The sequence below is a fragment of the Rhinopithecus roxellana genome, chromosome 5 (assembly GCF_007565055.1).
Source record: "Rhinopithecus roxellana isolate Shanxi Qingling chromosome 5, ASM756505v1, whole genome shotgun sequence".
In the NCBI taxonomy this organism is placed as follows: Eukaryota; Metazoa; Chordata; class Mammalia; order Primates; family Cercopithecidae; genus Rhinopithecus; species Rhinopithecus roxellana.
The window spans coordinates 94009866-94025279 of NC_044553.1; the positions used below are offsets into that span (position 1 = coordinate 94009866).

Here is a 15414-nt window from a genome sequence, read left to right on the forward strand (position 1 = left end):
AGGGAGGGCCAGAATCTTGTAGCCTCCTGCTGCATGACTCCTAAACCATAATTTCTCATCTTATGGCTAATGTTAGTCCTAAAAGGCAATCTAGTTCCCAGATAAGAAGGAGGTGTGCTTTGGGAAAGGGCTGTTACCATCTTTGTTTAAACTATAAACTAAATTTCTCCTAAAGTTAGTTGAGCCTATGGCTCGGAATGAACAAGGACAGCTTGGAGGTTAGAAGCAAGGTAGAGTTAGTTAAATTAGATCCCATTCACTGTCTCAGTCATAATTTTGCAAACGTGGTTTTACAAGTTTCTAAAGGTTTAGTTTCCTCACCTGTTACATACCTATATAATGGAGTTTATTTTGAGGTTTCAGTGAGATAACATATGAAAGTGCTTTGAACATTTCTGAATCAATCAATGTAAATAGATAATCTTGTTACAAAGTATCCAGAATCAACAGCCTATTGTTTCAAGATAACAGTCCTTTTGTTAACCTCCTTCTTAGAAACCTCCTGCAATCTTAGCAAGTAATTGAAAAACATGCTAAGAGATGACTACACCAAACTCCTGTTACTTAGCTAATGCTTTCTGCCCACAGTTTCTTCAAGGAAAGTCCATGAAGTGCCTGGCATTCACAGACTTCTTGAGCAGGTGGCCTCGTGGTTGGAGATTTAGGAGGCTTCCCTAGAGGGCATGCCATTTCTACCAGGTATAAAACAATTCATTCAGAGGGGATTCACTTGAAAATAGCAAATTTTATCTTCTCTTTGTCTGAAAACTCCTTTCAGGCTCTTCTGAGCCCCTTCACATCTCACAAGTGGGTAAGCATCTTCCTTCACACTAAGGAGTGCCCCCTTCAGCACAAATCATGCTGTCTTATAATGTATTTGTTTCCAAATGTGTATGGGCATCATAAAACAGATTACCATTTATTTCTTACCTATTTGTGTGAGTGTGTGTTTGTTTTGTATAATTCACTTATTTTTATATCCCCACCACCCAGCACAAAGCCTGGCACTTAGTTCCTGCTCAATAGATGAAAACAGATGTGTAAGAGGTAACATTTCAGTTAGTGGTGGATGCTTTAGTTTCCTTTTAATTCCCCTTTACCCCTCCCCTGCACAAAGAGAGTAAATACCTGGAGGCCCTGGACCCTCAAAGACCTTCAGCCCTGCTGCCTAGGCTTTAGACCTTTAGCCTAGGCTTACCCCAATTTATTTTCCCCAATCCATTCAACCCAGGAGCCGCTGGGCTTCTGTGGAGAGCCCCTGTTCTCCCACTCTGCCCTCTACTCTCAGAGTTCCAGGGTTTATTGCAGATCATGTCTTCCAAAAGATCCCTCTTCCCCACCTGAAAAAGATTATAGCTTTTGGTGCTTCATTCTAAACAAACTCTTCTAAAAGAAAAATCATTTGGTGAACTCATTCATATTTTGTTGTTAAGGACAAGCAAATCTTTAGTGCATTATTGTATTCTAGCATCTTTGCATTAAAAAAAAACAGATGGTAACAATTACTTTCAGGATGGAAAACGGTTAGGCCAAAGGAATGAATTTCTAATGGTCAGACAGTGTCACTGGGGTTGGGATAGGGAGAAGAGAGAGGCTTTAGAGCACAGTCCCTTTTGTATTTTTTATTTTTGCCTCTGGAAACCTGTTTGTAGGACCAGTCCTACTCAGAAGAGAAAAAAATATGTTTCATCCCCAAAACATGCTTGTGAGCCTCTTCTCTGTTTCCTAAATGGCAGAACTATTATACAGGAAAGGGAACAAATTTTGCCCAACAAAAGTCTGCCTACTGGAGTCTTTCTGAGTTAATGTCCCTGATGGACCAGATAGTGGTTGGTGGGTGGGGAGTTTGTGGGGAGTGAATTCTCTCTCCAGCTTCAGATTACTGGGAGTATCCTCAGCCTGTTATGAAAGAGACTCTTTTAGACCTGATTTATTCTCCAGCCAGCCTGAGGTAAGTCTGTGGCCAAAGAGAGGGTTAGTACTTTACTCTGCAAAAATTCCTTATGTAACCTCTATTGCCTTGCTTTGTCATGAGGGTGTGTGACTTTTTTGATACTGTTCTTTCAAGGTAATTACACAGCCATGTAAGATGGGAGTAGCTCCCTGCTCTCTTCAACCTAGTCACTTCTGTCTTCCTATGAGCAAATGACTAGAGTCTAATTCTGTAAACCAGGTGTCTGCAGGTACACTGCAGGTGAAGCTGGCAGTACAAAGCACTACCACTTACATTTGGTTGTGAGATGGGAATTTTGCATCTTATTTCTCTTCCTTAAAATTGATTGGCATAACATTCTATATAAAACATTTGTCACATGCCCAGTTGGAGAATAAATTCGCATAGTTAAATAAGGGTTTTATGCTTTTTTTTATATCCTGGGACTGGCATATTTAAAGTATTTCCATTTTGCATGACATTTGAAGCACTATAACTACCTTTTTGCATGTAATTTTTTGTTTCTAAGTTGAAAGAGGGTAATAACTGAATGATGGATGCAATGTAGATTTTAAAGCTTGCATTTCAGATTTTTAAATCACAGAGTGTAAGCAACAAACCATGTTGAACAAAATGGTTTAATCCACATGTCAGCTCCAGGGTCTCTTTTTTTTTCTTTTGGTTTTTTTTTTTTTTTTTTTTTTTTTTTTTTGAGATAGAGTCTCACCCTGTCACCCAGGCTGGAGTTCAGTGGAGTGAAGTGGTACTTCCAGACTCTATATTTTCAAGTTTGTTTCAAAGTCACATAATTCAGGCCACTGTGTGGATGTGGATGGTGTAGCCCACGGAGCTACACCCATCACGATATCGTCAATGGAGATTCAATAGTCTTTTCTTGTATGTGAATTTGTGAATTATCCTCAAGGGTGGAAAAGGTTCTTCCAAACCAAAGTAGAATGACAGTAAGTGCCCTTGGTATAGCCATGTGTCTGCTCACTTGTGTTTAGGAATCCAGATGCCAGGTAAGAACCCACAGCAACCACAGCTTGGTGGAGTGAGCCACAGTGGTTCATGTGGTGGCACTGCGGGAGCTCAGTCAGGTGTGTTTTGTGTCTCCTTCTGCAGCTATTGACCTGCTGTACTGGCGGGACATCAAGCAGACGGGCATCGTATTTGGGAGTTTCCTGCTGCTGCTCTTCTCCCTGACCCAGTTCAGTGTGGTGAGCGTCGTGGCCTACCTGGCCCTGGCCGCACTCTCAGCCACCATCAGTTTCCGCATCTACAAATCTGTTTTGCAAGCTGTGCAGAAAACCGACGAGGGCCACCCTTTCAAGTGAGTGCCTCGGCTGAGGAACCCTCACCCCCTGACCACGGGCTTTTCCCCTCACCTCTATTTCAGCTCACAGATGCACTTGAGTCATGTTTCTCTGAGACCCAAAAGACCTCTTAGAGTCTCCCCTAACACCCTGTCTTTGAATATCTAACATTTCTGGTGAATTTCTGAAACAAACTCGATTATTCTTATTCCAATACGTATTGCTTTGTTGAGTTTTTATATGTACTTACTACTAACAGTAATCATAATCCAACAATTACTTAATCCTCTCAGCAATATGAGAAAGGCACAGCAGGCATTTTCATCCCTATTTACAGGTGGGAACACTGAGGTTCTGAGAAGTGATGTGACATGCTCAAGGCCAGGTGGCCAGTAAATAGCACGAAACCAGAACTAGGGTATTTGGGTCTTTATTTCCATGCTCTCTCTAGAAGTTTAACACCAAAGGGCCAACCTTCTGGCGGGGGTGCAGGGTTCATGAACAGTCTTCTCATGTATCCTCCTCTACATTTTTATACTGGGGAACCTGATTTGAATGCACATTGAAGAGGAGGAAATACAAAAATAAAAGGGCAATCTACTAACTAAGAGGATATATGACATGTGGCAGAGGGAGATGTTAGCACTGCCAGCTGCTACAACAAAATACCATAGACAGAGTGCCTTATAAACAACAGAAATCTATTTCTCACAGTTCTGGAGGCTGGGAAATCCAAGATCAAGATGCCAGCAGGGTAGAGTTCTGTTGAGGGCCCTCACCTGGGTTGCAGATTGCCAGGTCCTCACTGTGTCCTCACTTTTACTGTGGGACGGAGTGAACAAGCTCCCTTGGGCTTCTTTTCTAAGGGCACTAATCCCATTTATGAGGGCTATGTGCTCATGATCTAATCACTTCCCCAAGGCCCCACCTGTTAACACTATCACACTGGGGGTTAAGATTTCAACATGAATTTGGGGAAGACATATTCAGTCCGTGACTCTCCTGAAAACTCAAGGCAAATACTGCTTTACTCTTTTTAATCTCAATTCACAGAGTTAAGTAAGCACTTAAAGCACTCCAGAAATATCCTCCAGGTAGATAACAGGTGCTGTCTTAAAGCAGAGGGAAGGCAGGAAAGGAGAGAGGAAGGATGGACATCTGTAGAGGAGCTGGCCAAGCAGAGGAGGCTTAAGCTGGGATGATTTTTATATATTTGTATTTTACATGTTTTTCCCACTCAAGAGTTAAATTTAACCATTTGAACTAATGAAAAATGTCATTACTAAAAACACCACTCAGTAGAATCCATGAGTATTTTAATACGGCCCAGGTCACTTGAGTTTTCAGTGCTCTTTCTATAAACCTAGAAGTAAATCCCAGAATTTAAACATGAATTCTTAGAGTTCTGATGAGGAACAGTTGGCAGCTAGGATTTGGGGCTATCTCAACTACTTAAAAAAAGATAATTCATCTCCATGAAGTCATGTATGCAGAATTCAGCAAAAGAGCTGATTTGACACTGATTTTCTTTCTCTGGTCCCAGCTGGTTTCTCTGAATTTTCAGCCCACCCATGCTGTGTCTTAGGTAGCCAGAAACAGTCACAACGCTCCACTGAGAACCATACTTTCTGTGTTCCCAGTGCACTGGAAGCAGGTGTGTATGGTGCCCTGTGGCCCTCACTGGCTGGCATAACCCCCCAGAGATGACACCCGCCCTCACCCTCAGAGTGAGAGTAGGAACGCTTAGCTGTTACTGGGGTTTGGCAGCCTGTCTCATGATTCCCTCTGATGGAATTCTCTGTGGGGATGGTTTGTTGACAGGGCCTACTTGGAGCTTGAGATCACCCTTTCTCAGGAGCAGATTCAGAAGTACACGGACTGCCTGCAGTTCTACGTGAACAGCACACTTAAGGAACTGAGGAGGCTCTTCCTTGTCCAGGACCTGGTGGATTCCTTAAAAGTATAGTTGCTTAAACTGTTCACTTTACAGTCTTGACTGTTATTTTCCCTAAAGGTGTAATATTATAAACTGCTACATCAAGAAGAAAAAAAAGCAAGTGCTAATTATATTCTAGAGTCAGAAGACCTCCAGTTGTATGGCACCATGAACCAATCTAATCCCTTCATTGCACCAGTGATGAAAATGTGGCTCAGACATTTGTCCAGGGTTGCCCAGTGAGTCACTGGCAGAGATGGAATCAAACCCAGGTCACATAGCTTCTAGCTCTATAGTCTTTAAAACACACCAGATTCTCTCCTTAAACCATTTTTAGTTCCTCCGACAATTTCCCAAAATGAATATTGAGATAAAAAATCTAGATAGGGAATGCGAAAACCATATATACTTTTGCATTGAAAGAAACTCTAGATTCTATTAATATTAATAGTAAGACCTCCGAGTGTGCTTACATAGTTACAGCTGTGAGGCTGAGCCATCTGAAGGGTAGAGGTATGCCCAGCCCCTCACTTGATGAATCAGGGGCACCTGGGGCTCTCACTGAATTTGCTGGGTTCCTTTGAACAAGTTGCTTTGGCCTCCTGGTGACTTACGTGTAGAATCAAAGTTAGTCAATCGTGATTCAGCACGGCCATAAGCAGAGCTGGGGAAGCCTAGGCAAGGTAGTTGTGAAGTTTCTGTGCTCCCACAGCACTTCATACACACCCTGGCAGGGGCTTGTACCAGGAGCTGTCTGGTAACTGTTCAAAGAAGGGCAGAAGGAAAAGTGAAAAATGTGGTCTTGACCCTCAAAATGCCTTACTGGAATAATGACTTGGCCATATAACGACTGAAGAGAGATACCAGGGCAATTATAATTACTTACCTTAGTGCTTTTAAGGCCATGGTTGTATTTGTAATGTAAAAATTGTGGGCCAGAACAGGGGTCAGCAAACCTTGTCCATAAAGAGACAGATGGTAGATATTTTAGGCTTTGCAAGCTACGCCATCTGTGGCACCTTTTCAACTTTGCTATTGTAGCACAAAAGCAGAAAAAGACCGTATAAAAAGGAAGGGCTTGACTGTGTGCCCATAGACTTCTGAACACTGAAAATTTGATTCAATATCATTTCATATATTAGAAAATATTACTCTTGTTTTGATTTTATTTGAACATTTAAAAATGTAGAACCCTTTATTAACTTGTGGGCCTATGCAAAAACAGGTCAAGGGCCACAGCTTGCCGACCCCTGGCCTAGATTATTTCCTTGAGTCCCTCAAACCTTATAACAAAGTGATCCAAAGGGTTCCTAGAGAACTAAGGACTGGATCCCCTTTCACTGATTCTGTGATGAGCTTTCAACGCCTTTCATTGACTATTGAAATCATGATGTACTCTGACTCAAATTCAAATTCTAAGTAAAAGTCAATGATATGAGACTCTTACTTGTCAGGAAGGGTTTTAGGAGCGCTAATAATGCTTTCTTTCTTCAGTTTGCAGTCCTGATGTGGCTCCTGACCTACGTTGGCGCTCTCTTCAACGGCCTGACTCTGCTGCTCATGGGTAAGAGCAGATGAGAGTGTATACGCCTTCCTTCACACCCTCTGTGAAAACGCTGCTTCCTAGGCTCTAAGCTTTTTGTTTGTTTAAAGAGATTCCTAGGAACAAATGCCAGAGATCCCTGCATGCAGAGCACTTCTCTTACCATCATAGTTCAATTAAAGAGTGTAATATGTATTATACACTAATAATGAATTCCTAAGTCTAAAGGGTTTTTTTCTTCAAACATAACTGGCTTCTTTTTGGCTTATAATATATATATATATTTGGATCTGTTCACAGTGGCAACTATGGATAGAGATTCATTTTCATCTTGGGAGGGGACAGTTTATCCTAATTCTAGGAATAATTACAAAATACCTGTACAGGGCTCAGCGTCATTTTATTTTCCCTATGAACTGCCCTGTCATCTTTTATCTAGAATTCTGGATATTGCTTTTCAAAATAGGAGATAAAAAATAAAATAAAATGCTGGATATTCCAAATAATTCTATAATATCATATAACCATATTAAAATGTGTCTATAAGTATATTCTTATTGATAACTCAGAATTTTAATACTATATTTGTTTTTCATCCCAGCTGTGGTTTCAATGTTTACTCTACCTGTAGTGTATGTTAAGCACCAGGTAAGTTCTACGTGATGTCAAACGATGACATTAAATTTTGACCTCATCATCTTTGGATGTGCTCATTATTTTCTTTTTCTTTGTGTAGGCACAGATTGACCAATATCTGGGACTTGTGAGGACTCACATAAATGCTGTTGTGGCAAAGTAAGTCACATAGTGCAATGCATAAAAAGAGAGACTCTCTTACACAGGCCTTTGAGTGGATTAGGGTAGGGGTAATGAGAAGATAGTAAAATGATAGATTGATTTATGATCATTCACTTACTGGAGTCATATATTCATTCTCTTCTCAATTATATTATTTTAGAAAATAAGCATACGATTTTTAACTCTCAATTAAATAAAACCCAGTGGTTTATTTCAGGTTTCATAGTAAGTTTGAATGAATGAATGATATTAACCTCTAAGGACTGGCCCATGTACAAGAACAAGATTCACTGGAGGAAAGAAGGAAACTTGATTCAAAAAAGTTAAATTAACAGTTTAATTCAAATAAAAACAATTAAGTTAACATTTTTAATCTTTTAAACAATAGCCCTAATTTTTAAAATCATTAAAATTACTTTTAAAACTTTGAATTATTTTTAAAACTTTAAAATACATAAAATGTTTGCCAACTAAGTACATCACAGCATTTTAACTCAACAACTGTGTGTATGTGTTTAATACCATTGCTTTTTAAACCTGTCGTCTTAAGCCTTACTTTATGGCTCCCTTATATATTAGGAGATAGAGATTTCAGTTTTACATCTCCACAGCTAACGTGGTCATTAAACTTAGGAGTTTTCCCTAATTCTTACAAACTATTTTTAGGTATATAGTCATCTAAAGTGATAGCTCTTATATTGAATTATTATTCAATATTTTATTTTATTAATAAGCTAGCCTAATCTTTAGCTACAAATATATGTCACTAAGGGACTAGACTTTTTCAAAAAAACTCTATCTAATTATCTGATAATAACGTGGCTGGACCTAGGTGAGGGTCAGATTTAGAGAGAGGCATTTTAGGTAGTTAAAGATGTGTAATAACAAAATAAGAAAAGCTAATCACATTAAAGTTCCTCTGCTATTAGATTATATGTGATGTGCTTCAGTTCTCTCTGAAGTTTATAGACTTGTTTTTTACTGTGTATTATTTGCATTTTTCCTCTTAAAGTCATTAGGAACTCATAGGATTCTACGTTGAATTTGGATCTTTGAGAGATCTGCGACACATTTCAAAATGCCTGAACTTATGAGCCTGGACCCAGGTGTAACCAATACCTAATGAAAATCAACACATTAAGCATAAAATAATCATTTTATGTTGTATTAAGAAAGGGTAGCATAGCACAGTATGAGACTTGGTAGTATCCAAACCTGAGGAGCCTGTTTAAAAATATGAATTCTAAGACTCCACACAGACCTATAGAATTAAAATTTCTAGGATTGGTAACCTGGAATTTATATTTTAATGAACTCTCCAGGTGACTTTTTGGCAGCTAGAACTGTGTTCATAAACTATAGCAAAGAACACCAGAATAGGAGTTTGGAAACTGGAAGACAGAAGTTCTAGACCTAAGTTGTCTAATACTTAGTTTGGGGATCACAAATCACACCTATTACTTTTTCATTTGGTTTGTTGGTTGAGTCCAAAAAGAGGAGTACCTGTTATGTTCTGGACACTTCATATGACAGGTACAGAGGGTATAAAGATAAGTGAAATGATCTCAGCCCTAAAAGAGCTCTTAGCCCAGTGGTGCAGACAAAATTATACAGAAATAACTATAATAAAATATAATAAGTACAATAAGTACAGTAGAGCTATATGAAATACTAAAGTTGGAGAGATGAGGAAACTATTGTTCCTTCCTGGACGGGATAGTGGAAAACCATTAAGATAAGATGGCATTCGACCTGGGCCTTGAAAGATGGGTAAACAATCATTGCGTGGATGATAAGGGGAAAGACATTGCAAGAGGAAGAGGTAATAAAGCAAAGACAGAGAAGCATGAAAATGTAAGTCATCAAGAAGCAACAGTCAACCAGTATGTCTAGAGCTTAAATGAGTCAAAAGATAAACTGGAAAGAATGTAGGAAGAGAGGCTGAGGCCAGGTGGTGAATGCTCTGTGGAGTTGTGACTCCAACCCAGCAGGAAATGGCCAGCCCTTGATGTTTTTAAGCAGGGGATTGATGTCATCAGTTTTTTAAAGATCACTATGGCAGTCTAGTGAGAAAAGAATTGGAGAGGGGAGAGACTAGAGATGTAGCCATCAGCTAGGAGGTTATCATAATTCAAACAAAAGTGACAAGGGCATGTGGCCTGGTTAAAATGGAAGAAAAAGAGAGATGGCAGAGAATATAAAGTATATACAATGAACTTGTTAAGTTACAATTGGAAATCAATGCTGTGAAAAGGAATGGAAAGGAAATGTTAGCTATGACTAATATGGCTTCTGTAATTGAGCTTCAGGCAGAGTTGGCTCTTCCTGGTAGCTAGGACAAAAACAGAAACTAGGCAAGTTACATGGTTCTTCCTATCTATCAGAAAGGAGGAAATAACAATTCTTCAAAAATAACCTGTTTTGCCTGGCACTACATTTTGAAGGAAATTTATTGGTGGGTTCTTCACTCTAAGGCCTCTTCAAACTCTGAAATTCTAATTCTACCTTAGAATAATTCCAGTGAAAGAACTTACACCATTTTAGTGGAACAGTTAAGAACATGATTGTTAGAATCAGATAGACTGAGTCCATTTCTGGCATTTTTAGCTATATGAGCTCATCATAAATGTTATTTGACTCTATGAGCCTATTTCCTTATCTGTAAATTGGAATTGTTAATACCTCACAGGGTTCTTGGTGATCAAATGAGGTAATGTCTGTAAAGTATTCTTACTTGGATGTTGGAAACCCTCATTGTCATCATCATCATCCTGTTACTGCTTAGAGATCAGTTCATGGGGCTTGGAGGTAGAGGACAGTCCCAGACTGGGCCAGTAGACCCCAGGACCACCCTCTCCTCCATACTGAGTGACCCTGTCTAGGTCGTTTTACCTTTGTTTGTCTCAGTTTTCCAGCTTAAAATGGGGGTTAATAATACATAATAACACTTCTTAGAGTTTTGAAAATGAGGAAAAATGCCTCAAATTTCAAAAGGCAAAATAAACACTGTAGAGGAAATTAAAGCTTTGAGTAAGTGAGACCATAATAAGAAATCTGCTTTAAGTGAATACAATTCCCTATGTCTAGGTGAGTTATATTTTAGATGACAAAATAGCTTGTAATTTTACCTAGAAGCTCTCAGTGACCTTTGATAAATCTCATGGAATAAAAGACATCCTGAAAACTAAAATTGGAAAGGAGCTGTCACGATCTTCAAATGAGAAGAAAGATTCTAGATGTTATATTTGATAAATTGAAGGCCTGATTTCAAGCAAAAATGCAGAATGAATTAGTAAAACTGTAGATATTTAGAATATATCATTGTATATTCACTAAACCCTGAGATGAGATAGACTTCCCTAGCCAGTGAGTATTCTGATTTTAGTGGGGATGGTCAACAAGTCTTCTTGGTGTCCTTGTGGAAAAACATGGAGATATATGATCCAGATGACAGCACAGGTGGTAGAATTCTAGAAGGTTGAAATAGTAGACCCTAAAAATGTTCATTAATCCATCAAATATGTGTCTGGGGCAAGGTATGTGACACACGGCTCTGCCTTTGATCCCATTATTTTCAACCCCATTACTTCTCATGACTATGTGAAGACAAATCAATTATCTTTGTCAAAGTTCCAGATGATGTACAGTTTGAAGCGAAAGCAAATTCAGAGGATGGCAAGCTCAAGATTCAAAATGAATCAAGGGATCTTGAGTAAACAAGAATGCTGAATTGAAATAAATAAAATGAAATTAATAAGGAAAGTGAAGTCCTACATTTAGGTTTCTAAAAAGTCAACTTTACAGCTATAGAATGCGGGGAGGGATAGATGAGAGAGGGTAACAATAAGTGTGTATGTAAGAAATACCTCAGGAAGCCGGGCGCGGTGGCTCAAGCCTGTCATCCCAGCACTTTGGGAGGCCAAGATGGGCGGATCACGAGGTCAGGAGATCGAGACCATCCTGGCGAACACGGTGAAACCCCGTCTCTACTAAAAAAATACAAAAAAAACTAGCCGGGCGAGGTGGCGGGCGCCTGTAGTCCCAGCTACTCAGGAGGCTGAGGCAGGAGAATGGCATAAACCTGGGAGGCGGAGCTTGCAGTGAGCCGAGATCGCGCCACTGCACTCTAGCCTGGGCGACAGAGAAAGACTCTGTCTCAAAAAAAAAAAAAAAATACCTCAGGGGTTTTTAATTGCTTGATTGGTCACAGCCAAATGTGAGTCAATGATGTGCTGAAGCATCTTTAAAAAATCAATGCAAGTTGAGTTGTTATTAGTAGGAGTACAAAGTCTAAATCAACAGAGGCAACAGTCATATTCCATATTAGCCATCCCATATCTGTATTCAGTTTCAGGGTTGGACATTTTAACAGATACATTAATACATTGGAGTAATGCCCCAAAGATGACCAGGGTATTAGAAATGTGATAGTTAATGGGCAGTGAAGAGTAAACTTTGATGGGGATGATTACCCTGAAAAAGAGATGACTTTAAAAGGACACCATAGCCATTCTCAAATACTTGGAGGTCTAACATGGTAAAAAGAGTAGGATTTCTCTTTTTCTCTCAAGAGCAGTGAATGGAAATTTTAGAAGTTCTGAGATTTGATTGAAATATGGGGGAAAGAGTAATGATTAGAGTTGCCATCTGCCCCATGAAGGAGTGAGTACTCTGGCATTCATTCAAGTATTCAAATAGAAGTTAGATGGCCACGACGGCCACGGTGTCCTCTCCTGGCTTCTCCTTCTCTTGTCCACCTCCCTTCTGGTCCTGTGACCCCAAAGGTTATCTCATGTCTATGGCTCCAAACTTGTGTCTCCAGCCCAGACCTCTTCAACTAAGTACCAGATCTGTCTGCTTATTTATGTAAGGTTTCTCTAAAGTGTCTCATAGACCTTTCAGATTCACTTAGCCACACATCTTGCAATCTTACCCCAAAATTTGTATTTCCTTCGGTCATCACCATCTTGGTAAATGGCATTTTCACCTGGTTCCTCAGGCCAAAAACCAAAGAATCTTCCTTGATTACTCTTCCTCTAATCCTAGCCTGTGCATTCAGTTCATGAACAGATCAAGTGGGTCCTGCAGCCTCATCTCTAAACTAACCCTGAGACTGTTCCCCTCTCTTCACTTCCATGTCTAGCGTACAATCCAGGCATTGCCTTCTAGTACTTGGACTGCTGTGGGTTTCTCTCCCTCTATTCATTGCTTCTACTCCCATTTCCCCCTTTTTTTTTTTCACACGGCCACCATCATGATGTTCTTACATTAATCAGATCACGTCACTCCCCTGCCTAAATTCATCAGTGGCTTCCCATCACACAGGTTAGAATCTAAACTCCTTACCACATCCCACAAACTCCAACATCCACCATCTGGTCCCTGCCTGCCTTTCAGACCTCCCCTATCCATACCCCAAGCACACGAGCTTCTCGATTCCTTGCTGCCAGCTTGTCCTCTCTGTAATGCCTCTGCACTCGTTACTCCCTCTGCCTGAAACACTTCACATCCAGATCTTGGCCTGATGGCCCCTTCCTGTCCTCTGAGGATCAGTTTCTCAGATGAATGGATTTAAAGGAGGTACTGCCCACCTTACCACTGTGCCCCTCGCTGCCTGCCATACCACCTTGTTTTTCTTTATGGCAGTTATCACCATCTGAACTTCTCTTGTCTTCTAGTTTATTTCTGTCTCCTCAATTCCTACAGGAATGAAAACTCCATGAGAGTAAGCATCTTTTCCCTTTTGTTGACCACTGAATTCCAGTACATGGAAGGGTACCTCGTGGCACAGAGGGAGGTCTCAATCAAAATCTGCACGATGAGTTCTGCACGATGAGCTCACAACTCTTCAAATTAATAAAACACTTCCAGTGTAAACCTGTCCTAAAATCATGCTGCTACATTATGAGCATCACAGAATTTCAGGACCCTGGAGATAGCTAGTCTATGCCGACATTTTAATGATGAGTATTTAGGACCAGGAAAGTCCCTTAGCTTGCCAGATGCCACATAGCTAATTAACAGAATAGCTGAGACTAGGACCCAGGTTTTTAAATTCCAGTTGTGGGTAGTTAGACTACTCTGAGGGTGAACATAGGTTTCTTTTCCTATGTCTGACATAGGAACAGATTACATCCCTGGTTATATAACCATTCCTAGTTATGCTCATCTTCCTGGCATGGTCAGTAATAGCACTTTCTCTCTCTTTCTGAAGTGTCCCAGATGGGGGATAAATAATCACCCTAACTATATCATAGCTTCTGTAATCCTGAAATAAGTCAATATGTTCATCCACCTAAAAAGATAAAATATGTGGCTTTCTTCCAGTTCTCTTTTTTGTTGTTGTTATTTTCATTATCCAGTTTTTACTTCTTTCTTACTGCTTTATACAAGAGTATTTACAGATGTGCATACATAAAGACTATAATATCTTCTGGAATACTAAGCTCTTTGGTCACTTAGCTAATTAAAGCAACAACACATAAAATGATTTCATTAATAACACTTGTGATTTACTACCTTTTGATATTGTCTTTTTAGGATTCAGGCTAAAATCCCAGGCGCCAAGAGGCACGCTGAGTAAACTGATTTCCCACCGGGGACTGGACACAAACAGGAATGTCTGGAGTGGTAACAGCTCTCTTCTTACTCGTTACTGCAAATTGATTGTTCCCCTCCTTCCCCCAGTACCATAATCTTAGAGACAAACCTTAAAACAGCTGTTTTTAGGCTGTTCCTTGTACTCTTAGGATATTTGAGTCACTTGTGTCAACCACTAAAGTATAGAGAAAAGTGTATTAGATGTGGTTTTTAATTTTGTGTTGCTAAAAAAAGTGCATGATGGTGAGAGCCCAAGTTATCTTTCCCTCTTCGGTGTTCTTCTCTTCTCTGCAATGCTTCCGTAGCTTCTAACGTTCCCTGTGGCTAGGCCTTTCCTGCCGAGTGCTCTGATGCAATAGTGGAAATCGCTTATATGTCCTTGGGTTGCTGGTTGGATTAATCTTTAATAACAATATATAGAATTGTAGACTGATGTTTTAGCATTTTTCCAACACACACAACGTAAAAATAAAAACAGTCGACCGTACTTATGGTAATCAGTTTTGTATAACTTAAAATAATTAAATAAATGAATAAACCCAAAACAAACATGCCGTAGTTTTGTTGTATGGGATTGGTGGGCTGATTTACATGTATGGTTACTAAAAAGTACCAGCATGTTAACTTTATTACAATTTGTATTACTTTCTCTGTAGTTCCTAATGGATTCAGTTACGGACTCTGAATATTTGCACTTATGTACTTGATACTGAATGCATAAATAAATGTTACTAAATGTAGAACGTTCTCCCTCTCTTCTCATGCATGGTCCCACCAGAAAACACAAAAGCTCGAAGTGATGAAGTCACTCAATGACATTCTGGGAGGGCTGAGAGCAAGTGCTCACCTTATTTCTCTCCAGCACTGTGGAGTCAAACCCCAACCTGGCTTATGGTTTTCCTGGGTCATTAATAGAAAACTGAAAAGTGGTAAACTGTCAATCACTCTTCACATTGTACTCTGTGGGGTGGATTTAGATATTTAAGATAGTTTTAAAAAACTTGAAAGTGATATAAATCCTTACATAAACTGTACAGCAATATGCAACAAAACACTGGCAAAAACAATTGTAATTGCCATGAACTCACCCTTTTAGTAATTACTTATTAAGCACTGACTGTGTGCCAAGCACTAAGAATAGGGCTGTGAATAAGAGAGATGATAATTCCTGCTCTTACCATGTGAAGTCTTCTAATAATTGCTCACTCCTTTTTGTACAAGTCCAATTGCATATTTTGTTTCACTGCTACAATCAAACGTCAAAGACAAAGAGGTAGAAGTGAATGAA

General features: G+C 39.7%; 1 protein-coding gene across 4 annotated transcripts in view; it reads left to right on the forward strand.

Annotated features, from left to right (window-relative positions):
- The window catches only part of RTN1 (reticulon 1), a 278823-nt gene extending 263954 nt beyond the window's left edge, over positions 1-14869 (forward strand). For 2 of the 4 annotated variants that reach the window (XM_030931054.1, XM_030931055.1), the window contains 6 exons: positions 3059-3266; positions 5071-5209; positions 6680-6749; positions 7330-7376; positions 7465-7523; positions 14067-14866. In XM_030931054.1, the coding sequence (XP_030786914.1) occupies positions 3059-3266; positions 5071-5209; positions 6680-6749; positions 7330-7376; positions 7465-7523; positions 14067-14109 (566 nt within the window). In that variant the 3' untranslated portion in view covers positions 14110-14866. Of the gene's footprint in view, positions 1-588; positions 700-3058; positions 3267-5070; positions 5210-6679; positions 6750-7329; positions 7377-7464; positions 7524-14066 lie in introns of all 4 variants that reach the window. The other 2 variants (XM_010363112.1, XM_010363111.1) reach the window with 2 other exon arrangements.
- The last annotated feature ends 545 nt before the right edge of the window (positions 14870-15414 follow it).